The following is a 23,830-nucleotide window of genomic DNA, read 5'->3' as shown; positions in this document are numbered from 1 at the left end:
ACTGGTTCGATATCCTTCCCCTTGCTGAGTTCTCCTATAACAACTCTGTTCACTCCTCTCTTCGAGTTTCCCCCTTCTTTGCGAACTCTGGCCGAAATCCCCGATTCAATCTCTCACTTCCTTCTCCATCTGAATCCTCTCGTTAAAATCCCCACTCTGAGGCATTTATCTCCAACCTCCAGGAAATCCACAACTCCATCTCCTTCCACCTCCATCGTGCTCAGGAATCTCACAAAACATTTGCCAATGTCCATCGTCAGGATTGTCCCCCTTACAATATTGGGGATAAAGTCTGGCTCCTCAGGCGAAATATCTCCACCACCAGGCCCTGTCCAAAACTCGATTTCAAACGCCTCGATCCTTTTCCTATCACTGCCATCATTAATCCCGTCACTTATTGCCTTGCACTTCCCTCCTCATATCAAATTCACCCCGTTTTTCACTCCTCTCTCCTTGAGCCTTATATTCCCAGTCCTATTCCAAATCGGGTCATTCCTCCGCCTCCACCAGTGCAGCTCGAGGATGGGTCTGAGTACGAGGTTCAGGACATCCTTGATTCCAAGATTTCACGGTCTAAACTCTACTATCTGGTGGACTGGAAGGGTTACGGACCTGAGGAACGCACTTGGGAACCTGCGGACAACCTGATTCATTCTCCTGACCTTGTTCAGGACTTCCACCGCCGCTATCCTTCTCGTCCCAGTCCTCATTCTTTTTCTCCATCTCCCATCCCTCGCCGCTCATCTCATCCTCCTCCTCGTTCTCGTTCACATCCTCGTTCCACTCGTTCTTGAGGAGGGGGTGCTGTCAGGAATCCCCCAATTCTTGCCACATTCCTGACTCTCACCGGATTCCTGACTTGCAAACCACATTCCTGACTCTCGAGACACTTCCTTATTCCTAACTCTCGAGACACTTCCCGATTCCTGAGTCTCGAGCCATATTCTTGATGATGATGTGGCACCTCCTCGACCTCAGCTATATTTAGGCCGTCCTCGATCCAAGAGTGGTGGAGCTTCGTCAACCTATAGTATATATAGGTTAACCTTGTTCCATTTCTCCACAATCTGAATCAACGTTAGTCTAAGGCCTCTTCTTTGTTTCCACTAGCTTTTTCTATTTGTCTTTTTGCATTTTCCAGTTTTGATCTTGTCGGGGGTCTTGACATAGACAGGTTATTCTATTGAATTTACTAATCCTTCCATTATATATGCTAGTTATTCCATGTGATTTTGTAATCCCATGGTACATATCTTCATCTATGGAACAAGATGAAAGACATAAATTTTAAGGGTAAAAATATACTTTTCTTAAGGGTATATTTTATTTTAAATAAAAACTAATGGGAATTTGTCATTTACTCACATATAGCACATTTTATCTCTCTCTCCTTAAGTCAACTATAAAAAGGGGCAATTTCTTGATAAGATAGTCTTTAGTGGCTATTTTATCCCTATATATCCCTCAATGAATTCAATAATAATAATGAATTAAATGTGACATGAGACAATTCCCCAATTCTTTAAGTCTTCTTTATATATAAACTAAGTTTTCCATTATACTTTAATCATTTAACCACATCTTTGACCACTTAAAAAGAGTTTTATATGCCTTTATCCCAAATTATCATATTTACTCAAAAGTAGCCTCAAATTTATACTAACCTTACAGCATATGTGATCAATGAGATAAGTTGGAAGATAAACAATGATAAAATTTTTTAGGAGGAGATAACATTGAAAGAGATAATATAACAAATTTCAAATATTATCACCTTCACCAACTCAATCTTATATATAATGAACCCAAAAGAAATTTATTAACTATCCACCACTTTAACATAAATTAGACATTGTGTTAGTTAAAAGAGAATGCCAAGAGAAAATGCAAACTCCCAATTGATAAAATTTGTGAAAATGGAAGTATTGGTTCTATTTAAGTTTTTAACTTCCCTAGGTACAAGAAGACTTGATAATAAAACCTTATAAATCCTAAACTTTAGATACATATTTTGTTTTGGGACCCTAGAGGGAAACATTGTGGCTTAATGACCTTCTACTCCCAATGGAAAAGTTCAAGCCTTTAGGAGAGAGTGAGGACTAATGAGGCACATAATACTCAAATCGGATACTACTTTATACAAATTGAGAGCATTACAATTAACTTCCTTTTTAAGAGTAGGAGTTATTTTTGAGCACTTCCTTGGGTGGCCTTTCTAGCACCACCTAAATTTATTATCACTTCCACCCAAAGCCATTAACCTTTAATCCCAACCTTAATTCAGTTTAGAAACACTACTGGAAAGTTCCTAAAAAACTATATCTTAGACCTCACTGTCATCCCACTATATAGATATATATATATATATATATATAAAAGAGTGAGATGACAATGGTGCACTATAAGAGGAGTTATATGAAGCTAATGAGCATTTTTGGATTGAAAGGGGGACTAGTGGGCATGTTAGTTGTTATCTTGGTCACCCAACCAGTTTTAGAGACTACGTGCCCAGTTTCAGTCCATAAGTGGCCAAGGATTTTAAAGTGGTAATTATATATTGGAGCGCCAATCCAGCTGGAATTGATCTGTCATGGAATTTAGCTCTGGGATCAATTCCTCTCAGCCAGCCTTGCTTGGAGTCTGTCAACGACTTGAAATGTTCCTCAAGGTTTTGTCTTTCTTGCGGATATTATAAATCAATCACTGCCCTAAATATGTTGTGTTCTAGGGCACGATGAAGCTCTGTCTCTACAAATCCGGGGTTCACAAGATTCTGGGGCTCCCGCGCCGATGGGTGCTTCCCAAGCCCTCCATCAGCTTGCCGGCTTTCAAGAAGGCGCTGGAGCTCCGAGACAAGGCGCTGGCAGCCACAACAGCGGCCGCGGCGGTGGCTAGCAGTGCGCATGAGGAATGCAGCGATGAGAGCTCCAGGAAGAGGAAGAGGGTCGACGCCACAGACGAGGAGGAAGCTCCAGCCAAGCAAATTTGCGTTGCCGACGATAAGGAAGCATTTGGAGAACAGGATAGCTCGGATTTGGATCCACAACAGCAGGCTCCTCCAGAGGTCCAACCAAAGGAGGATACTAGTCATGTAGGTTCTTGTTTTACTTTGGATCTTTGCTCTCTCGTATGAAACTTTTTCTTGTTTGTCCAGAACGTAGAGAACGGATCCACGTACGCTGCCGATCCCGTGCTCCAGGAGCGAGCCAAGCGCAAAGAAGAACTCGAGGAGAAACTTAAGACACTAACTTCAGAGAAACACCGTCTTGTTCAGCTCTTAAAACAGGCAAGTGTTCTAAGTCTTCTTACAAAGTTTCTTCTTCAACTTAATTGCAGATCCTTACAAACGAGGAGGAAATGAAAAGGCGAGCACAGACAACTTCATCGCGGCCTTGTGACGCTCCGCTACTCTCACAGACCCCGGCTGCTCGGCCGATGGATCTGGAAGAGGGGGAGCTCGAGTACGCGAGAAGTCCGAGCCCTCGCTTAGCGAGGACGTGATCCAGCACTGCTGCACTGCACGAGTCTTGCTTTGGGGACAGACACGGGCAAACATGAGAAAAAAAAACGCTTTTCTTTTTCATGTTGATCAACAGACCATTCGTCGAATGGAGGATCTTAAGAGCATTTCGAGTGAAAGCGAGTAAGGAGAGTACTTTAGCATGGCTTTTTACAAGAGAGAGAGATGTCTACTTACTCACAAAAAAATGGCAGAACACATGGACACGTCCTGTTGATGTGTGAAGAGATTGGGCATGAGTTCCTCGTTCATCTTCAAAAAATTTATCCGAAGCCCTAGGTTTTCTGGGGAGATGGAGAAGTTGCCAGTGCTTATTCTAAGCAAGCTTGAGGCTGTTGTCCTTCATGACCTCAATGGCCTGCCCTAGTCGTGAGAAAGGATTTCAAGGATTGCGATTGGACTCCCACTTATGTGCCTAGGAAGCAGTGTTGTGATGAACTAAAAACGATAGTAAATGGTGCTTTAGCCAGTAAACACATTGGCTTGCAGAAGCTAATAGTGGATTGCATTGATTGGCCAAAACATGACAAATCTAGAGTTTGATTACGCATCTTTAACTTGGGCTTATCAGCATTTGAAATTTCTGGTTTCTGGGAGATTTTGAATGGGTTTCCAAGACTCTCAAGCGTGACATTGAATGATATGACATCCTTGCTGAGGGTAACCGTTTGAAATCGCCAGTGGTAATCGAGTCTTCCTCACTCACAAAGTTAATTTACGGCCAGCGATATGCATTCGAGACTGATCCCAAGGACAAGTTGCTGGCAACGCCATACCATGAATTGCAGCTCAAGTGCAATGGCTTGCAAGAGCTGGAAAATTATGGAGATTGTGTTGTCATGGAAGGCTCTAGACTCGTGAAGCTATCCAAACTCTTTATCGGGCAAAGGTGGCAGTACAAGAATGTCAAGAAACTACCGTCCTTAGCTTGCGTAAGCAAGAGCTTACTACAATCGGATATAACCTTACTCAGTGGAAGGCGAAAAGTTTATGACCGCATTGTGAAAGTCATGCAAATGTGTTTCTGCTTGTGCAAAAGACGCGCTTGAGGAGTGTTGCCATTCATGGTGATAAGGAGAATGTGACCTTCCCTTGCTAAGAGTTTTTGGTATCATCTTTCAATGGCAATTAAAGCTTGGGACCTAGCTCGCCTTCTACGCCTAAGCACTCCAAGTGTGGATTGCACTGGTTTGAAATAGGCAAGCTGAGTAATAATTCATTCATTTATACAAGTTTACAATACATGCATGTTTTTACTTAGTTTTTCATTTTGGATGCCCACTTATTGATGCACATAACATATATAGTAACTTCCACCACAAAGTCACAACCAAGCCAAGGCAGTAGCGGTGAGGAAAACTTATGGCTTACAGGATGTAGATAATGTCCTTGAGTTCGAGCGGGTGTTGTCTTGGTGCTGTCAGTTTCAAATAAGGGTCCATAAGTGGCCAAGGATTTTCCAAAGTGGTATAAAACTGATCTGCCGTGGAATTTGGCTCTCTAAGCCCTTGAAGGCGAAGCATGCATGTCCATGGTTGTGCATCACAATCCATTTGTGGCATTCATGCCACCATCCTTTGCATGAACGTGTGCATGGATAGGATCCTAACATTGGTATTGGAGCCCAGATCGATTCTTGTTTCCCAATGCCTCTAGATGGGTGCTAACAAACATGAAAAACATGTATCATTATTTGTCTGTGTTCTCGAGCTGCTGGGAGTCGTCAAATGTTCTTTCTTTCACGCTTTTCTTTGTTCTCTGCTCGGCTTTTCTTTCCGGACGAGAAGCCACACAAATGGCACATCGATAAAAAACATTCCATAAAAGATGGCCAACCTTTCGTCTGCCGCGTTTCTCATTTCTTCGCAGGAGTAGCGGTTTGGACTACGCGACGATGAGAGATCGCTGTGCCACTTCTTGTTTCAACTCAGTCGAGAGTAAGGGAGGGACTGCTATGATCTGTTTACGGTCGTGGACCCGACGAAGGCTTCCGGCTCTATGATACATATGATTGTATAAAGTGAAGTACTACCCTAGTGTGAATCTAGGGTACGAGAGTGCGTTCTCAAGATTCTGGGGCTACCGTCGATGGGTGCTTCTTAAGCCCGCTCAGGGCGGGGCGGCTAGCAGTGGGAATGCAGCGGAGCTTGGATTTGGATCCACAACAGGTCCAAGTCATGTAAGTCTTCTATCTTGTTTAAGTTTTGTAGAGAATGAATCCACGAAGTAGTCTCCAAACAAAGAAAAATTCTTACTCTCCTTACAAACGAGGAGAAAATGAAAAGGCGAGCACAGACAACTTCATCGAAGCCCTGTGACGCTCCGCTGCTCTCACAGACCCCGCCGATGGATCTGGAGCTCGAACGCCGAGCCCTCGCTGGAGGACGTGAGGACGTTTTCCAAGAGTTCTTCCCAGCACTAGAATCCCGCCATCGCGAGGTACTCCAAAAATCTCTCTAGAGTTTTTACGTCTTTCTCTGGGGAGCTTTCGTTCCGGGACTCCAATCAAGTAACTTGGTCTCCTTTTTCTTTGAAGCTCCAACAGCGCTTGGCTTCTGATGACTGCACTGCACGAGTCTTGCTTTGCGGACAGATACGGGCCGAAAAAAGAAAACAAAAAAAAAAAGAAGTTATTTTTTCCATTTTTTTTGCGTTTTTTCTACGGTTTTTCAGTTCTAACTTGTTTTCTTGTAGGCATACTACATTCTATCATAGGCTATCATATCGAAATGGATAGGATGGACATTGTTAGAGCATATCCAAATGAATGTAAATGAGATTCGCCCCTCCAGGTCTCATTCGTGCTGGCTGTGCTCTATTCTATTCTTCTGTAGTCTATAGCTATTACATTGTCTCGTTGCAAATAGAACAGCCTGTGCTGCGCTGTTGGAACGTCAGGGGTTCAAATCCAGGCCTGGGCCACACGATTATTAAAAATAAGCAACCCCCGCTAATCTAAATCCACCATTGTCTCTGGGCGCCAGAGAAATAATAGCGCTTTGTTCTTCCATGTAGCGTTTTCCACACTCTCTCTCGGCCCATTCCATATCTCTCTTCCTCTCGCGCTAGGTCGAAAATTTCTCCTTTTTTTATTGTTAGTCTTTGCCGAATCGAGGGACCCTTTTTTTCGACTTGGGCTTTTAAGGATTAAGCGCTGGCTATGGTTGCCAAGGGTCTCAGGGATTTAGCGAATAGCTTCAGTGCTTACTACAGGGGCATGTAAAAACCCATTAACTGGTAAGACTCTACTCTCTCTCTCTCTCTCTCTCTCTCTCTCGCCGGTTTCAATTCTCGTGTATCCAGCTATGGCGGAATCCACCCCTTCCCCACAGAAACGAGGCGAAGTCGATACTTCCAAGCCTTACACCGATGTGAAAGAGGCCATTCATCGGTTTGACCATCTTCCTGGAGTAAAAAACTCGGCAGAGGTATGTTTTTACTCGAGCTTTGTTTTTACAAGAGAGAGGAAAAAAAAAAAAAACTATGGCAGAAGCGTGCGTATGAAAGTCCCATTGGAGCTTTGAAGGAGCAGCTGGTGGAAGCCATGGCGGCCAAGGATAAGATGGAATTGGATAAGCGTGAGGTGGAGCAAGAGCTCGCGAAGCTCAAGGAGAGCTACGAGCAACTTAGCAAGAAGCTGGAGATGGCATTGTCAATCCCAGAATCCATGGGAAGTGAGGAGCGAGAAGATCTCCAGAAGCTCTACGAGAGGACGACGCAAGATCTGGAAGCCTCGCGGGAGAGGATCCAAGATCTGGAAGATCATAAAGTTGGCGAGAGCAGCAAGACAATTGAATCGCTGAGCATGGAGCTGGAAGCGGCCAGGGATCGCGAGAAGAGCTCCATGGCCAAGGCAGGAGATCTAAGCACTGAGGTGGAGAGGCTGAGGTCACAGGTGGGAGAGCTCGCGGAGGAGCTGAGGATCGCGAAGGAGGAGCTGGATCGATTGAGGAGCTCCGAGTTGAGAGCTATGGCGGAGGTGGGGGACGCGGCGGCGGAGATCAGCCGGGTGGAGGCGGCAATCAAAGCGGTGGAGGATGAGAAGATCACACTCCAGGCGACGACGCGCTACCTGGAGACGGAGCTGGAGAGCACCAAGTTGGAGCACGAGTCCCTCCAGAGAGATCGAGGAGAGGGAGAAGAAGAGAATCCGGCTGTGGCGATCGAGAAGATCAAGGCCAAGATCGAGGCGGTGTCGAGCTTGGAATCCAAGGCGATGGCGAGCGCGGCGGGGATGCTGGAGGGCTACGAGCTCGTGTCGGCTGAAGCCATCGAGGCGGAGGTCGTTAGGGCTGGAGTGAGCGAGGAGGTGGCGAGGATGAGGAACGAGGCCTGGGAGCTCAAGCTCGCGACCATGGCGAGCGAGAAGCGTGTGGAAGATCTTACGCAGGAGGCGCTGGCGGCCAAGGAATCCGAGGCCCGCGCCATGAAGTCGATCCGGCAGGACGACGATCGTGCCGAATCGAAGGAATCGATGCTCGAGGAGGAGACGGCTGGGAGATTGCGCGAGGCGAGCGCCGAGGAAGCGAGCGCACGGGCGCGAGAGGAAGAGCTCAAGAGGAGCTTGGAGGCGGCGAGGGCGGAGATCGAGGAGACGCGGGTGGATCTCAAGCAGGCGAACGAGAAGGCCGCCATTGCCGAGGCGGCCAAGTCGGCGGTGGAGGGCGAGCTCCGGCGATGGCGGTCAGAGAACGAGCAGCGCAGGAGGATGGCGATGGTGGCCAATCTCACCGCCGCGACGCCGGTTCCACAGCGCAATGGCGATGCTTCTCCAGCGACGATCTTGGCGTCGAGCGTCTCGATCGCTCATCCGGAGGCCAAGAATGACGGGAATGGGAGGAGATTCTCGTCGAGCTCTCGCGAGATTGCACGGTCGGCAACGATCGAGGAGGGGCGGCGATCGTCCGGGGAATCGCTCGCTCAGGTGCTCCAGATCAAATTGCCCGACGCTAGCGGGGGCAGATCGAAGAATCTGGAGCAAATCGTGGTGGAGAGCGCGGAAATCAAGAAGAAGAAGCTCAGGCTCCTCGCGCGACTGGGGGCCATATTTACCGCGCGAAAGAAGCACACTTGACCTAGAATTCAAACGTTTAAATTCTAATTTGATTTTGTCCATGTCACGTGCCACGCAGGATATTTTTGTCCATGTCAGCCATGTCATAGGTAGGTTCTTTCGGGAATGTCAGGATGTGGATGAGAAGCAAGGAGCGATGGCGTGCGCGTTGCTCCAATACGTTTCTCCCAGCTTCTCTACGGCAAGAAATCGATGCGCCGAGGCGGCGGCGTCGCCAGCGTCGCCAGCGTCGATTCAGGTAAGCACGGATGGAAAGTCGAGCGGCATTCCTCACAGGCAGCTCCATTTGTCGACAGCGAGGAAGCTCGCTAGATCCGAGAGCTTGCAGCAGGACGTGCTCGACCTCCTCGGGCTCCTCCAATCGGGCAGTAATATCCGCGAGCGCCTCGAGCAATGGCGAGGGACTCTCCAGCCCGCGGTGGTGTCTAGGGTATTGCAGCGGCTCAAGGATCCACAGACCGCCATCGTCTTCTTCGTGTGGGCCGGGGATAGGGGATTCAAGCACAGCACATTTACCAGGAACTGCTTCCTCCAGACTCTACTCGAGAATGGCGCCAGCGATCGCATTCCAGCGATGTTTGAGAGGATGCTGGACGCTGGCTATGCCCCGGATTCCTACACGTATCATCTCGTCATCAAGAGCTTGTGCCAGATGAACCAAATTGACAAGGCTTTCACGATGCTAGACAAGGCAAAAGTTCGAGGATTCAAGCCAGAGGTCTCGGTTTACACGATACTCACCAGAGCTTTTTGCAAAACTGGCCGGCTCAAGGACGCTCTAGAGATCTTCCGGAACATACCATCGCCAGACGCCATTGCTTACAACGCTATCATCCATGGGCACTGCAGGAAGAATGACTGCGATGGAGCTCTTGAGTTTCTCAAAGAGATGAACGAGAGGAAGGTGGCACCGGACGTATTCACGTATAACATTCTCATCGACGGGCTTTGCAAAGCGTCCAAGACTGACAAGGCGTCGGAGATGCTCCATGAAATGGTGGACAGAGGAGTCACTCCCGATACGGTGACTTTCAACTCTATCATGGACGGGCTCTGCAAGGCTGGAAAGTTTGAGCGTGCTCACAGCTTGCTGGCTGTGATGGCCGAGAGGAACTGCCGTCCAAGTTGCTGCACTTACAACACACTCATCAGCGGCCTGTGCAAGCAGCAAAACGTTGACAGGGCGAAAACTCTGGTGGATGAGTTCGTAAGCAGCGGATTCGTTCCAGACGTGGTCACTTACTCCATTCTCGCCGATGGGCTGTGCAAGAGGGGAAGGATCGACGAGGCCTTCGAGCTGGTGAAGGAGATGTCTGGAAATGGATGCACTCCAAATCTAGTGACTTACAACACTCTCATAGACGGGCTTTGCAAGGCAAGCAAGACGGAGAAGGCTTATGAGCTACTGGAGACTTTAGTCTCTTCGGGTTTCGTCCCGGACGTAGTGACTTACACAATCATTGTGGATGGGCTTTGCAAGGAAGGCAGGCTGGACAAAGCTCTGAAGATGGTAGAAGGGATGCTAAAGCGGGGTTGCACACCCAGCGTCATCACTTACACAGCTCTCATGGAAGGCTTGTGTAGGACAGGCCGGGTTGACGAGGCTCATCACATTTTCAAAGAGATGGTGAGCAAGGACTGCACTGCAGATGCTCTGGCTTATGTGAGCCTAGTGAATGGCTACTGCAAATCAAGCAGGACGAAAGAAGCTCAGAAAGTCGTGGATGGGATCCGAGGCACGCCGTATATTGATGTGTACAATGCCTTGATGGATGGCTACTGCAAAGAAGGCCGGCTGGACGAGATCCCCAACGTTTTCGAAGATATGGCCTGCCGAGGCTGCGTCCCGAACATAAAGACTTACAACATCGTCATGGACGGGCTCTGCAAGCATGGCAAAGTTGACGAGGCGTTTCCCTTCCTCGAGAGCATGCACTCGGCCGGGTGTGTTCCGGACGTGGTCTCGTACAACATCATCATCGACGGACTGTTCAAGGCGAGCAAGCCAAAAGAAGCTCGTCAAGTCTTGGACCAGATGATCCAGGCGGGCATTCCACCTGACGCTGTCACGTACAACACTCTGATGGCCCAGTTCTGCAAGGAAGAACGCTTTGACGACGCCGTGGGTATCCTGAAAAACATGATCAAGGCAGGGGTGGATCCAGACAACGTGACTTACAACACTCTGATCAGTGGCCTCAGCCAGACGAACCGGCTGGGGGATGCGTACGAGCTGATGCACGAGATGCTGAGAAACGGCTGCGTCGTGAGTGCCTGCACAACTTACAACACTATCATCGACAGGCTTTGCAAGGAGGGTTGTCTCAAGCAAGCGCTGCTTCTCATGGACCACATGACTGGCCACGGGGTGGAAGCCAACACAGTGACTTACAATATCTTTATCGACAGGCTCTGCAAGGAAGGAAGGCTGGACGAGGCCTCGTCGCTGCTGTCAGAGATGGACACGCTCAGAGACGAAGTAAGCTACACGACGGTGATAATCGGCCTGTGCAAGGCCGAGCAGCTGGACAGAGCCAGCAAGCTGGCCAGGGAGATGGTGGCAGTGAAAGGACTGTGCATCACGTCGCACACTTTCAACCTCCTGATCGACGCTTTCACCAAGACCAAGAGGCTGGACGAAGCTTTGACGTTACTGGAGCTAATGGTCCAGCGGGGCTGCTCTCCGAGCGTCATCACGTACAACATGGTGATAACTTGCCTGTGCAAGCTCGACAAAGTGGACAAGGCATGGGAGCTGTTTGACGAGATGGCAGTGCGCGGGATCGTGGCTAGCTCGGTCTCGTACACTGTGCTCATCTATGGCCTGTGCGGCCAAGGCCGCGGGAAAGAAGCGCTCCAGGTGCTCGAGGAGATGGCTTCCAGCGATTGCGAGATCGATGATCTCAAGTGTAGGAAGCTCTACTTGGCTTTGCGAGGACAGGGAAGGGGAGAAGAGGCAGCCGAGCTGTTAAGAAGGATGACTACCAAAATGGACTCTTTGTCACTGGATTGACATCCACATCCAGGGTGAGAAGATTTCATTCTCAATATGTAAGGTTACTAACATTTGCGTTCCTCTTAAGGAAGTTGACAGTTGCAAGATGCGCTTCTTTCTCCTTCCACATCGAGGTAAGAACTTTACAGTGGATTTTTTTCTTTTCCTTTCCCTTGCTAAGGAGAGTAAAGTGATCTAAGCTGGATCAACTCTTGAATAGCTAAAGAAGTGTATTTACAGGGGAAGATGTGGCCCCTCACTCGCAATTTCAAACAACTTTTGGCCCGTGTTAGTCGTCATTCCACTCGAAGTTCTCGTCAACTTGGTGCTCGGTGCCGTACGAAACAAACAAAGCCCACAAGGAATTCGTTAGCGGACTCGCGAGCCTATGCAACAAAGAAATACCAGACCGGTTTCCTTTTGCTTTCAAGGTACGAAGCTCTAGGCAGGCCGTTTCAAAGTCTCTACAGTTTTTAAGAAGTCACTCATGCTTTATGTTTGCTCCACAGGAATTGACTCCAGCCATCCCCAAAGCTTTCAAGGCAAGGTGCGAAAGTACGAATGATCAAGCCAACTTGCAGGGATTGTAAGTTTTCGTTTTAAATTCCATTCTTCCTTTTTATACTTCTGGAGCGTTCAATCCACCACTGCCAGGAAGAAACTCATTTATGTGGCATGATACTTTGGCTTGGCAGATTTCTTCCGCGCCCTCTTGCTAAAGAGACTGGACGATTCAAAGGTGTTTAGAAAACGATTCCCGGGGAATTGTTTGTTTCTCGAGCACTCGCTAGTGCTCGATAGTTCTCATTAGGACATGATTCTCTCTCTCTCTCTCTCAATCTTTTTTTCTCTGGGTTTCTGGTTAACATGAACAGAGCGTATGATTGGCGTCAGCTAGGAAACAGTAGGACTCGTCGCCCATCATTTGGACACTGGAAAGAAAGGTGGCGAGGGAATCTCCGGGAATCTTATAGAATGTTGTCTATAATTTAATAACAATAATAATAATAATAATGTTTTAGTGGGAATATTTTATATTCCCGTGTGGCCTCGGGACGTCTTTTCCACACGAACTGGCCAGGGATTGAAAAATTTCACTCGCACGCTCTCTTGAAGCGCCTCCAAAGACCGAGCCCGTTTTCGAAAGCGTAAGTATCTGAGTGTGATATTTCCATGCTTTACTATATGGAGTTCGCAAGAGCAAATCTCCACGTCAAAATATCACATCCATGCATCACTGTTAGAAAGGGTACATTTGCCCATTCATGGCATTTGCAGTTCCTCGCCCATCCCTGTCGCGGGAACAAATACCCCGGAGGGTATAGCCCGCCACCCTCGCGCATTTAGGTCAATCCCTTTTGGGCAAGTTATACTGTTTACTCGCATCACTTTCCACTTATAGCCGTGAATTCTCCGCCTTTAAATCCGTTTTGGCGGCTGCCTTTATGAGGAACCAAGCTTTGAGTTTCCTTCCAATTTAATGGTTTGCCGCCATACCGTTTGCCATGGTTTGTAGAAGGTAGCTTTGCAATCAATCCCTCCAGTCCAGTCCAGACCATGAAAACTTTGAAAAAATCTCTGATCACAAGTTCCATTCTGTGACAATGCTTGAAATTTAATTCATTGGAATCAATCCCCCTTTCTGTGTTGGAGCAGTGCATCTTCTCTGTGAGAGAGAGTGTGTGTGTGTGTGTGTGTGTGGCGCATTTATATAAAAGGGCTACATAGCCACTCTCTTTTGATCCATCCATTCATCCATCATCCACACCCTGCTGCTAGTTTTTACTACTTCACTGTCTCCAGATAGGCTATGCCCAGAGTTCCTGGCTCTTCAAAGAAAATCAAAAATAAAAAGGACAAGGAAAGAAACCAAAACGCTCAAGAAAAGATCTCCCCCCGGGAACTTGTAGCTACTGGTTCTAGATTTCTGGCAAAGAGAGGAATCAATCAATCCTCTCCCAAAAAGAAAGGCATTGTTTTCTTGTGCAGTGCAGCTATGTCCTTGAGTAGCAGCGGCGGCAGCAGCTGCGCTAGAAAGGGAGGAGTGATTTTAATTCTTTGATTGCTCATCCACCGTCTCTGTTCTTGAGAGCTCTGCTCACTCTTCCTTGTCTCTATCCTGTTTCTTTTCACCCATTCTCTGGCAAATTCTGGGAAAAGCTTATACAAATCACACATCTCTCTCTCGCTCTCGATTTTTTCTGTTTTTCTTTTTTCCTCCCCCAATCGATCGGTACTTTTGATCAGGCCGATTGAATTCCTTGGATTTCCTGGCATGACTCTTCATCTTCTCCTGCTGCTGCTCCATTCCATCTTGATCCTCGTCCTCACCAGCTCCTCCGCGATCGATCCCGCCCAGGAGCTCGATTGGGAGGCGGCGCAGCGGCGGGACAGAGTGGAGAGGCTCCCCGGCCAGCCCAAGACTCCGCCACTCCGCCAGTTCTCGGGCTACATTCCCGTGTCGCGCGATGGAAGGCGCGCCCTCTTCTACTGGCTCACGGAATCCACCGCGCGCTCGCCACATAGCAAGCCTCTCGTCTTGTGGCTCAATGGAGGTGAGCAAAGAAGAGAAAGAACGAAGAATCGATCGAAAAGCTCTTCCTTCTCTTCTTTTCTATCTGATTCTTCTTCTTCTTCTCAATTTCTCCTCTCCAAAGGAAAGCTTTGCCTCCTCTTGTTGCTCAATTCCTTCTTCCTTGTCCATTTTTGGATCTCGATCGATTGGATTGAAAGCTTTGATCGCTGATCGCGCAGGGCCGGGATGCTCGTCGCTGGCCTACGGTGCGGTGGAGGAGATCGGGCCCTTCCGTATAAAGGCCAACGCGACTGGCCTCTACAGCAATCCATACGCATGGAACAAAGGCAAACAAAATGCCGCCACCTCTTTGTTTCTCCTTCCTCTCGCTCGCATTTTTAGGGTTCTTGGGAAAGCTTTCGTGATTGTGGTCCACTTGGGTTTTTTGTTTGGATTGTGGTGGACACTTCGCTGCATCGCTGGGCTTGCTGGGCATTGTTTTGGGTGCTGGATTTTTTGGATTTGTGGATGGTGGTGGTGGGCATTTGCAGCGCGGCAGCTCCTCTTTTTTCTTTTGCTCGCTGCTGCTCTTCATAATTGGATGTGGAGGTGGTAGCTGAAAGCTCAATCTCTGATCTTCTCCTCTTCTCTCTTCTTCTCTTTTTTTTTTTGCGCTTTCCTTTTGGCAGTTTGATTATGAGCTCGCCTCACGCTTGTCTCTCTTTTTTCTCTTTAGTTCCTTTTGGTATTAGCTCTCATTCTCTTTGGTTTTTTTCGCGTTTTTTTTTGTTGTTGTTTGCAGTGGCGAATTTGCTCTTCCTGGAATCTCCTGCCGGTGTTGGCTACTCATATTCCAATACCACCACTGACACAGACGCATTTGGCGACACTCGAACTGGTAACGTTTTTCTATTCTTCTTTATTCTGGAGGATTCTCTCTTTTGTTTTTAGAGAAAAACCGATCGAATGAGTTCGATTCTTTGCTTTCACTGAAACTTTTCTTGTGAGCTTGTTTTTGCTGCCGAACTTTCGTATTATCTGTGACTCGCGCTTGGTTTTTCCTCGTGGGAGGGATTAAACTCAATTGTGTTATTAGTGTCGTCTCGCAGCTGAGGATGCTTATTCTTTCTTGCTCAAGTGGTTCCAGAGGTTCCCGCAGTACAAGAGTCGAGAGTTTTACATTCTCGGGGAGAGCTACGCAGGTTAGTTCCTCGCTTTCTTTTCTTCTACTTCCAAACTTCCAAGTGTTTCTGACCTCTCCAACCTTGCTCTCCAGGGCATTATGTTCCTCAGCTCGCAAAGCTGGTTCACGACGGGAACAAGGCGGCTTCCAAGACCATCATCAACCTCAAAGGCTTCATGGTAACACCAAGTTCTCTAGAGAAAATTCCCTCGATGATTGCCAACTCGTTAACTCGCCCAGGTTGGCAACGCAGTCACGGACTGGTACTACGACAACCTCGGGATTGTGGATTACTACTGGACTCATGCTCTCATCTCCGACGAGACATACACCACCATGAAGAGACACTGCAAGTTTACAAGCGTGGAGTTGTCTAGCGAGTGCCAGAGGATCATGGATTACGCATCGAACCAAGAGATTGGCAACGTCGATCTCCACAGCATCTACACTCCCGTGTGTCTCGAGGCTACCTGGAGCTCCAGCACTGGCAGGAAATCCTCTCGCACCACTCCTCACTGGAATCCGGTATAGTTTAACGCTAGTTTCTTCTTCACGATCTAAAGAATCACTGACGGTTTGTTTGTGCTTTCTTTTTCTCAAAGCTCTGGATGGGACAGACTGGTTTTGATCCGTGCACGCCAAGCTACGCCGAGAAGTATTTTAATCGGCTCGACGTCCAACGAGCACTTCACGCAAATGGCACTCCAAACAACGTTCCTCATCCATGGACACCATGCAAGTAAGCCATTTGATCTTCAAATGTCTTTGGAACTAAGGTTAAAAATCGAACTTTTGTTAACTTCCAGCTATGGAATTCTCGAGAATTGGCACGACAAGGCCTTCTCCGTGCTGCCAATCTACAAAGAACTCATCAAAGCGGGTCTTCGAATATGGGTGTACAGGTAACGTTCCACTCAAAGATTTCTTTCTTCTCGCTCTTCCTTTAGCTTTCTCTCTGTTCTGTCCGCTTTTCCTGTAGCTTTCTCTCTGTTCTATCCGATCCGATCGACACATGTTGTCCTGCTTTTGTCACAGTGGAGACGAGGACGCGATGGTTCCAGTTACTGGAACGCGGTACTGGATTCGCAGCCTAAAGCTACCAATTGTGACTCGGTGGTACCCGTGGTACTACATGGATCAGGTGATAGGAAATAACCGTCTCTCAGCTGAAACTTGTGACTCGAAAGTTCTTTGTTTCTGTTTTTCTTATTTCTTCCTTCTTGTTTTTTTTTTTTTTTTTTTCCAGGTAGCTGGATGGAGCCAGACGTACAAAGGCCTCACATTTGCGACCGTGAGAGGTGCTGGACACGAAGTTCCCGTTTTACAACCGGATAGATCATTGTCTCTTCTCGAGCATTATCTGAGAGGGAAGCCTCTTCCCAAAAGATAGAAAAAAAAAAGGGATAGCGAAGTTTAAGCTAGACACATAGGCACACAGTAAAATGTGAAAAAAGCAATTTTTTCAAACAAATTTTAAGTAATCTATTCCGTTGGATGTGAGCATATGCTAGAGCATATTTTAAAATATTCAGTACCAGTTTAAAACTAAGCTTAAGGGTGAAAGCTGAATAGTTTAAACAGAGTAAAAGAGTTAGGGTTTAAGTTAGGGCTCGTGGCAATGTGGAGACGGGCATTTGGGCAGGCGCATGGATTCCGGGTAAGAGAATGCTGGCGTTTCGCTCCAAAAACGCGATGCTAAATTCTGTTTCGCAGCGTGTGAGGCGCGATTGGATTTCACAACCAGGTACGAATTCTCATGTGTGGTTTTGTCTCCATGAATTTTTTTTTTCTTAGATGGCCAGAGATCCTCAGCTATATCGACTGCGGTATTGATGCGATCCAAGGCAGAGGCAAATGGCAAAGAAAACAAGGAAACGTTGGTATTATCCTATGCTTTCCTTCCAGCAAATTTTTTTCCCTTCTCTTCATAACTCCTGAAACGCCTTGTGCTTACTCGAGTTTTCGTGGCAGGATCGAGGTGACTTTTGTAACCAAAGAAGGCGATCGGAAGACGATTCGAGTTCCAGTTGGGATGTCAATGTTGGAGGCTGCTCATGAGAACGACATCGAGCTTGAAGGTGGAGTGTTCTTAAGAGCCTTTTCTTTGGAAACGATAAACTCTAGCTTGGAACGAGATCACAGGTGCTTGCGAGGGCTCATTGGCGTGCTCGACTTGTCATGTCATTGTGAAGGTATATCGTCTTCCTTTTTTCTTGAGCGATTCGTATGTGGATCACAGGATGAGAAGTTTTATCGGATGCTCAAGGAGCCATCGGACGAGGAGAACGACATGCTTGATCTTGCATTTGGACTTACAGAGACGTAAGCTATTTACTGTTGTGGTTGAACTCTTTCTAAGTGTTTTCTTGTTTCCTGTTTTTGTTTTTTCAGGTCTCGTTTGGGATGCCAAGTGATTGCAAAGCCCGAACTCAACGGCATGGAGTTGGCTCTCCCAGCAGCAACAAGAAACTTCGCTGTGGATGGACATGTACCAAAACCGCATTAAATAAGTAGGATTTTTGTTGTCGTTTTCGTTCTTAAGGTTAAACTATTGACAGAAAATTCGTTCTAGTTCAATATAACAGAAATATTTGCATATCTATATATATAAATATATATGTACTAATCATTATCCAGCATATGCTGCCTCAGTTAGCAAACACCATCATTATTACATTGAAAATTAAATTGAAATAGTATCAAAACAACATATATTACGAATACTTGCCCAACGAATGCTGGGTGGTTTACAAAGAGGTTTCTATTATTGAGGTTTATCATTACAATTTATAATGTTAAAGTCATTATAAATGCTATGGCTTGCTTTATTTTGGAAATCCAACATAGCGCTAATATCCAGAGAAGGAGTACTTGCCCAGCAAATGTTGGGTGATTTACAAAGAGGTTTAATATAAAACTTCTTTATAAACAATGTTAATTGTAAAAACAGAAGGATCTTGAAGAAGGAGGTGGCTTTGGCGTATGGTGTTTTGAACTTTAATTCCAAGTCCATGTGGTGATATGCATCTTGATAAAGCCACATAAAGTTGCCCATGAGTGAAAACTGGGTGGGGCAAGTAAACTCCAACTCAGTCAAATGTCTGTCCTTAGCATTTGGAGATTGTTAAGTAGTAACTTAAACAGATTGGAAATTGTCTTCTAGATATTTAAATGGAATTTCTACATTTGATGGTATTAGTGTGATACGTGGGATAAAAACTCTTATCCCTTTAAATTGCCCCATCACAATTTCACAATCTAAAACATTTGGTAGTGCATTTTTTAAGATGAGACATGTGCTATTGCATAGTCGTGGTGATGGAGACATATTCCTTAGGAGGATAAGAATAGCACCTTATTTGAGAGAGAGTTTATGTGGTCGGAGACCAGAAGGTGTGATAAAATTTAGGAATTCTGTTGGAAAATTTTCAAGATGTTCAGTGTCAATAAAATCAATGCTTTTATAGATATATATGTATCAGCTTGTAATTTAGAGACAATAGTATTGTTGATTGCAAATGTGTCATCGTTAAGTGGGGTAAGTATGACTCAATTGGCTGCAATATAAGGGTTTGAAATATCAAGTACTAAAGGGTAGACAAAATCAATAACAGATGAATAAATTAGTTGTGTATGAGGTAATAAAATGGAGTTAAAAGGTAAAGATGGTAAATTTTGAAAATTTTCACCATTTCCGACTTTAAAAAGCCATTCAGCCTATGATTTATCACTTTCAGCAAGTTGCATATTTGTTTTCAAAGATAATTTTTTAAATAATCTCCATAATTTATTCATTTTTACAGAACTTGAAATAATTTGTGCCCTATGTCCATGTGGAATGACTAGAAGTGTTTGTCTAAAGTCCCCGCTAGTGATAACAATTATGCCACCAAAAGGTAATAATATATTTTTTAGGTCTCACAACACTTGATCAACAGCAGTGAATACATGAATGTGAACCATACTTATTTCATCCCATAACAATATGTTAGTAGTTTTGATTCTTATACCTGCTTCACTATTAGCAGTTGTAGCAAAAGTTGATGTTTCATTTATTGGAATAGGAAATTTAAAAGTTGTGTGTGACGTTTGGCCATTATAGAGAAAAGTAATTGCAATTTGTATCCAAGCTATGCTAACAACATTTATTTTTTTCAGCTGTAAAATATTTATAAGAGTGTTAAGAAGAAATGTTTTACCAGTACCTTAGGGCCATCAATGAAAATGTATCGATTTTGCTCAGTTGGGTGATCAATAACATTAAGAATATCATTAAAAATATTTAATTGTTCTTGATTAAATTGAGGAATATTTTGTTCAACATTTTGATATATTTGTGTTGAGTTGACAATATTTTCATCATCAAAATTTTCAGACGGGAAAAGTAGATGGTAGTTTTGATTAGTTTTGCCATGCATTTTCATTTTTATATTTATATCATGTAAAGCATGTTCATAATGAAAAATTGGATTTGAAATCCTCAAAAAGGAAGTCTTTAAATTTATGTCATAATAAATATTATTAACTGTCTTAAGATCTTTGAAAGATGTAACACCTTTTTTATGGAGTGAAATAAGATGTAAATGATATAGTTCAACATTAGATGGCGACACAGAATACATTCAGGGAATGACATTTCTTGTATGTTGAATTTGCCAATTATGAGTATGAGGGTTAAATATATAATATAAAAGGATTTTAGGATATGTATATTGTCTAGCATTTGGATCATTTATATTTAATTCAAACCATTTTGTTAACATTGTACCATTTTGAGTAGCTCTTTGAAGTGCCATTTGGTGAGAATTTTCTATAAAATAGACGTTTTGAAAATTTGGAAGATGAATAGGAAGACCGATTATGGGGGTTGAACGACCATGCATTTTAAATTTAAAAAGTCTCCATATTGCCTCTGGAGCATATACATAACGTGTATTTAAAAAATTTGAGATTTTATCCTAATTTAAAATATTATCAGGTTGTTGGGTTTCTGAATGGATTTTAATTGTTGCACAATCATAACTTTTATAGACATATTGAAATAAATACTTAATACTTTTTATAGTAGAACAAATTTCAATATTAATATGAGCATTATATTTTTTACAAAGGTATTTATTATAAGGCACTACCCAACAATTATCAATATAGCACCCATTTTTTAGAAATGTGCGGCCATTATCAAGTTTATAATAATCTGGATATCCATCAATACTAAAAGTAGTTTTATAATTAAAGCAAACCTTTTGAGCAAGTGCCATTTTCCATGCAAGGACTATTAGGGTAAAAAGACCCATATAGACCATGTATCATATGAGATATAACTATCTTAGAAATTTCAAGTTCATTTTGAGGATCAAGCAATTGTGCCATTATGTATTGATCAATAGCATCACGGTCTTTAATCTTATTTTCATGAGATAAAATCCCTAGAAAGTAACAATATAGAAGGCTTCTCTTTTGAAATTCAATTACATATATAAAAGCAATACAATTTCCAAAAATATTGTTTTTAGTAATATCATTCATAAATTCTTTAAGCTTGATATGAAATACTCTAGAAACCAAGTCTGGATGATCCTTAGGGCCTTCATTTGGATGTAAATTTTTAGAAATTTCTAGCCATTTGGGATTGTATGTAAAAGTAATGAAAAGATCTAGCTTTGAAAAATGAGTAATTATAGGCATTGCATCTTGATAATTTTGTTGCATTGCTTTAGGGCCACCCCCAAAACTTGAAGGTAAAATAACAATCTTGCCTGGATTTATATTTTCATTAGTAGTACAGTTTGCAATATAATCCATAAGACCAATATACATTTCAACTTGTAATTGTTTCTGATGAGTGCAATAGTAATTCAAATTATTGCTTTCAACTTTTACATATACATCGACTATATATTGTTGTGTGAGTTTTCCTGCATGTAAAAATGGTATGTATAATATTGGAGTAATGTAATTCGACATCCGGAATTAAAAATATTTTTGTGCCAGCCTTTATCACCAAAAGGAAATATTAATGGGTAAACCATTGGATCATAATTATAATCAAGTGTTGAGATACATTTATAATTGCTTACAGTTGGATATATGCAAATTTCACGACAATGTGGCGGTTCTCCATCATCACTAACAAACACAACAGCAACATCATTTGTCCGTGGAGCATTATAGTGCCGTGGATCAGTTCCTTCAGTTTTTAATAACATGTAAACACCACATATAAGATAACCTGAAAGTGTAGTAGAACAAATTTCTTCTTGTTCCATTCCATACATCATTTTGAAAGCTTGAGCATATGGGTTAACATGATGAAAGAGAGCATCAAGATATTTAAGTAAGTTTGTTTCACAGCTTGAATTAAAAGGGTTTTGCTTTCTTATATCTGTAGCTTCTACAATATCAAGCATATAAAGTTGTCCATAAGTTTGAGAATGATGTGCTAATACAATATTATGATATATTTGACCATGGATTTTAAAGCAATAAGGACTATGACCTTTTACAATATCAATATTAGAAGACATAGATGCAAAAGCAAGAGCACTATTGTAATGTCTAATATTTGTTCTAAAATTAGAGTTTTTATGTTGCTTGCAAAGTGAAAGTAAATCAAATGGTAAAGGTGAAATTAGAGGTAATACAACTTGGTTATTCTAGCAACACATTGAAGAGTTTTCATCTTTAAAATGCAATGCATTACATAAAGTACAAACAAATGATAACTACCAATATTAAAATTTATAATGTTAAAGTCATTATAAATGCTATGTAGTGTGGTATTCATGGGTGGGTGTGGTGGATTTAATATTGCTTGATATATGTGACCATCATAATGATGTGCATGTAAGGTTCCAGATGCTTCTGACTGTCCAACTAATTGGTATATATAATCATTATCATAATTAATATTTTGGTGTATAGAATTATTATCATGATTATTTTGAACAGCTATAATATGTGTATCATAATCAATCATAGTTTCAGAGGCATCTAAATCTCCATTAGATTGTTTACTATGTCGCATGGCTCTCAAAAGATGGCGAAGGCAAGGCATTTTCAGTCAGTTTGATTATAGATTTGAATTAATATATTAATTGAGTTTGTATAGAAGTTTATGCAGAATAGGAATGCAGACTACAGTTGGATATATATAAATTTCACAACTATGTAATGATCTGAAAGGAAAATATTAGACTTTTGCTAAGCGCACTCAAGAACAACAAAATAGTTCCAATGTTGTGTTTACCAATCTCTGCCACAACTTTGCAATTTTGAGCTCCAGCCCCAAGTGCTGCTCCTACGCCAGCATTAGGTTACCTGGCACAGCACCCCAAACACCTGAGAAAGCCCATAAGCACGCATCGTTGAAACCGGCCCTCTAAATCTTAGAAACTGGAACTAAATTTTAGATTCGACGGAAGCAGTATCGGACAGAAAAAAACATCTCATCATAGAATACAAAATCTTACCAGCTGCCCGTGGCATCAAAGGCTGAAACGCAAACAAAATAGAGAAGCATAGCCTAGAACAGCTGCTGCCTGCAAGAGAAACCAATCCATCAGTCGCAAAAATGAATCAAAAAGGAAGAATGATCGAAGAACCAAGGATAAGAAGTAAAAAACTCTTGAAAGGAACTTGGAGTGCTGGAGATGGCGCTGCTACTCTAATTACATCGGCCATGGGCCATTGGGAATCGAATTGATGAGTGGCAGACAAATTTTTTGGAGCCCTAGGAGTGCATGGTGTAACACCTGTCACCATGCGCTCTTCTCTTCTCGGCCACACGTGTATCCCACCCATTGGCCACCACAACATTGAGTTGATATTCCCGCTAACCATGGCTTCCGAGGCTGCCCCGTGCCTGGGATCGGACGGCTGTGGGGGTCTAGGTTCTTCGTTCTTATTATTATAGATATTCCAATATATTATATTATATTATATTAGAATTGAAAAAGTAACTATAAGCATTTTTTTTTCATAGAAAATTATTAAATTCCTTAAAGGGAATTATAAGATTTAAGTAAATCTCTGCAAAGGTTGAATGTTAATGCCAATCAATGTTTTACATGTTATATGTGTCACAGTGCTTTCTTCTCTTGCCCCAAGCAATTGGCCACGTCCCATTGGCTAAAAGAAAACATTAGTGTTATTATTTGCAGTTATTCAAGGCCAGGCAAATGAAGAATCTTGTCAGCTGAAATGTTGCTATTGCAGCAATTGCCATGGCTAGGGATCTGGAGGAGGCACGATAATTGTTTAATGGGATGCCTTTCTACAGTCTCGTGTCATGGACAACGATGATCACTGCATATATGGATTGTGGAATGGTTGACAAAATGAAAACTTTGTTTCTTGTGCTGGCACACAAAGACATCATCTACTAGAATGTAATGCTTTTGTGCTATGCCCAAAACTGGCATCTGGAGGAAGCCATTGCCCTCTTCAATGCAAAGGATCTGTTTGATTCTATGCCATTACAAACAGTAGCTGCTTGGAACTCTATGATTCTGGCAAATGCCAAGAATGAAAAGGTGGCCATT

The 23,830-nt window shown here is 43.7% G+C and overlaps 4 protein-coding genes and 2 long non-coding RNA genes across 13 annotated transcripts; 5 read left to right on the top strand and 1 right to left on the bottom strand.

Annotated features, from left to right (window-relative positions):
- The first annotated feature begins 2,727 nt into the window (after positions 1-2,727).
- Positions 2,728-3,817, top strand: LOC9661761. The gene is made up of 3 exons (XM_024660069.1): positions 2,728-3,091; positions 3,155-3,286; positions 3,337-3,817. Exons 1-3 carry the CDS (start codon positions 2,735-2,737, stop codon positions 3,499-3,501), a joined length of 654 nt encoding a protein of 217 aa, XP_024515837.1. The 5' UTR covers positions 2,728-2,734; the 3' UTR covers positions 3,502-3,817.
- Positions 3,818-5,564: 1,747 nt separating this feature from the next.
- Positions 5,565-6,135, top strand: LOC112351665. The gene is made up of 2 exons (XR_002994206.1): positions 5,565-5,959; positions 6,057-6,135. It is a non-coding gene; the product is annotated as an uncharacterized LOC112351665 (long non-coding RNA).
- Positions 6,136-8,176: 2,041 nt separating this feature from the next.
- On the top strand, positions 8,177-12,617 carry LOC9661760 (pentatricopeptide repeat-containing protein At1g09900). 8 transcript variants are annotated; one of them, XM_024689919.1, is made up of 4 exons: positions 8,177-11,621; positions 11,682-11,723; positions 11,830-12,020; positions 12,099-12,617. In XM_024689919.1, exon 1 carries the CDS (start codon positions 8,278-8,280, stop codon positions 11,605-11,607), a length of 3,330 nt encoding a protein of 1,109 aa, XP_024545687.1. In that variant the 5' UTR covers positions 8,177-8,277; the 3' UTR covers positions 11,608-11,621; positions 11,682-11,723; positions 11,830-12,020; positions 12,099-12,617. The 8 variants fall into 8 exon arrangements, with proteins under 8 accessions (XP_024545687.1, XP_002962761.2, XP_024545692.1 ...); XM_002962715.2 differs by having other exon boundaries at positions 11,678-11,723; positions 12,099-12,616; XM_024689924.1 differs by having other exon boundaries at positions 8,177-12,020; positions 12,099-12,175; positions 12,285-12,617.
- Positions 12,618-13,295: 678 nt separating this feature from the next.
- Positions 13,296-16,772, top strand: LOC9661759 (serine carboxypeptidase 24). Its single transcript, XM_024663255.1, has 10 exons — positions 13,296-14,144; positions 14,344-14,451; positions 14,907-15,002; positions 15,214-15,306; positions 15,381-15,466; positions 15,528-15,812; positions 15,890-16,026; positions 16,094-16,189; positions 16,323-16,428; positions 16,534-16,772. Exons 1-10 carry the CDS (start codon positions 13,865-13,867, stop codon positions 16,675-16,677), a joined length of 1,431 nt encoding a protein of 476 aa, XP_024519023.1. The 5' UTR covers positions 13,296-13,864; the 3' UTR covers positions 16,678-16,772.
- Positions 16,773-16,884: 112 nt separating this feature from the next.
- Positions 16,885-17,883, top strand: LOC9661758 (adrenodoxin-like protein 2, mitochondrial). Its single transcript, XM_024661408.1, has 7 exons — positions 16,885-16,944; positions 17,001-17,031; positions 17,082-17,163; positions 17,259-17,365; positions 17,430-17,479; positions 17,527-17,609; positions 17,679-17,883. The coding sequence occupies exons 1-7, from the start codon at positions 16,906-16,908 to the stop codon at positions 17,791-17,793; spliced, it is 507 nt and encodes a 168-aa protein (XP_024517176.1). The 5' UTR covers positions 16,885-16,905; the 3' UTR covers positions 17,794-17,883.
- A 4,495-nt stretch (positions 17,884-22,378) lies between these two features.
- Positions 22,379-22,813, bottom strand: LOC112342198. Its single transcript, XR_002990865.1, has 3 exons — positions 22,760-22,813; positions 22,537-22,628; positions 22,379-22,465 (listed from the first exon to the last, which is right to left on the bottom strand). It is a non-coding gene; the product is annotated as an uncharacterized LOC112342198 (long non-coding RNA).
- Positions 22,814-23,830: the final 1,017 nt, after the last annotated feature.

This window comes from Selaginella moellendorffii, unplaced genomic scaffold, assembly GCF_000143415.4.
Source record: "Selaginella moellendorffii unplaced genomic scaffold, v1.0 SELMOscaffold_2, whole genome shotgun sequence".
Classification (NCBI taxonomy): Eukaryota; Viridiplantae; Streptophyta; class Lycopodiopsida; order Selaginellales; family Selaginellaceae; genus Selaginella; species Selaginella moellendorffii.
The sequence above is the reverse complement of the archived record's forward strand: the minus strand, read 5'-3'. Positions and strand labels throughout refer to the sequence as shown.

What these genes read in the sequence shown, in the direction of transcription:
- LOC9661761 (XM_024660069.1), top strand. Translation starts at nt 2,735, where the DNA reads ATGAAGCTCTGTCTCTACAAATCCGGGGTTCACAAGATTCTGGGGCTC. An exon ending in CAAAGGAGGATACTAGTCAT is followed by an intron (nt 3,092 to 3,154) that starts GTAGGTTCTTGT and finishes TTGTTTGTCCAG; the next exon opens with AACGTAGAGAACGGATCCAC. An exon ending in TTGTTCAGCTCTTAAAACAG is followed by an intron (nt 3,287 to 3,336) that starts GCAAGTGTTCTA and finishes ACTTAATTGCAG; the next exon opens with ATCCTTACAAACGAGGAGGA.
- LOC9661760 (XM_024689919.1), top strand. Translation starts at nt 8,278, where the DNA reads ATGGCGATGCTTCTCCAGCGACGATCTTGGCGTCGAGCGTCTCGATCG.
- LOC9661759 (XM_024663255.1), top strand. Translation starts at nt 13,865, where the DNA reads ATGACTCTTCATCTTCTCCTGCTGCTGCTCCATTCCATCTTGATCCTC. An exon ending in TCAACCTCAAAGGCTTCATG is followed by an intron (nt 15,467 to 15,527) that starts GTAACACCAAGT and finishes TAACTCGCCCAG; the next exon opens with GTTGGCAACGCAGTCACGGA. An exon ending in CCACTCCTCACTGGAATCCG is followed by an intron (nt 15,813 to 15,889) that starts GTATAGTTTAAC and finishes TTTTTCTCAAAG; the next exon opens with CTCTGGATGGGACAGACTGG.
- LOC9661758 (XM_024661408.1), top strand. Translation starts at nt 16,906, where the DNA reads ATGTGGAGACGGGCATTTGGGCAGGCGCATGGATTCCGG. An exon ending in CGATTGGATTTCACAACCAG is followed by an intron (nt 17,032 to 17,081) that starts GTACGAATTCTC and finishes TTTTTTTCTTAG; the next exon opens with ATGGCCAGAGATCCTCAGCT. An exon ending in CTTGTCATGTCATTGTGAAG is followed by an intron (nt 17,480 to 17,526) that starts GTATATCGTCTT and finishes TGTGGATCACAG; the next exon opens with GATGAGAAGTTTTATCGGAT.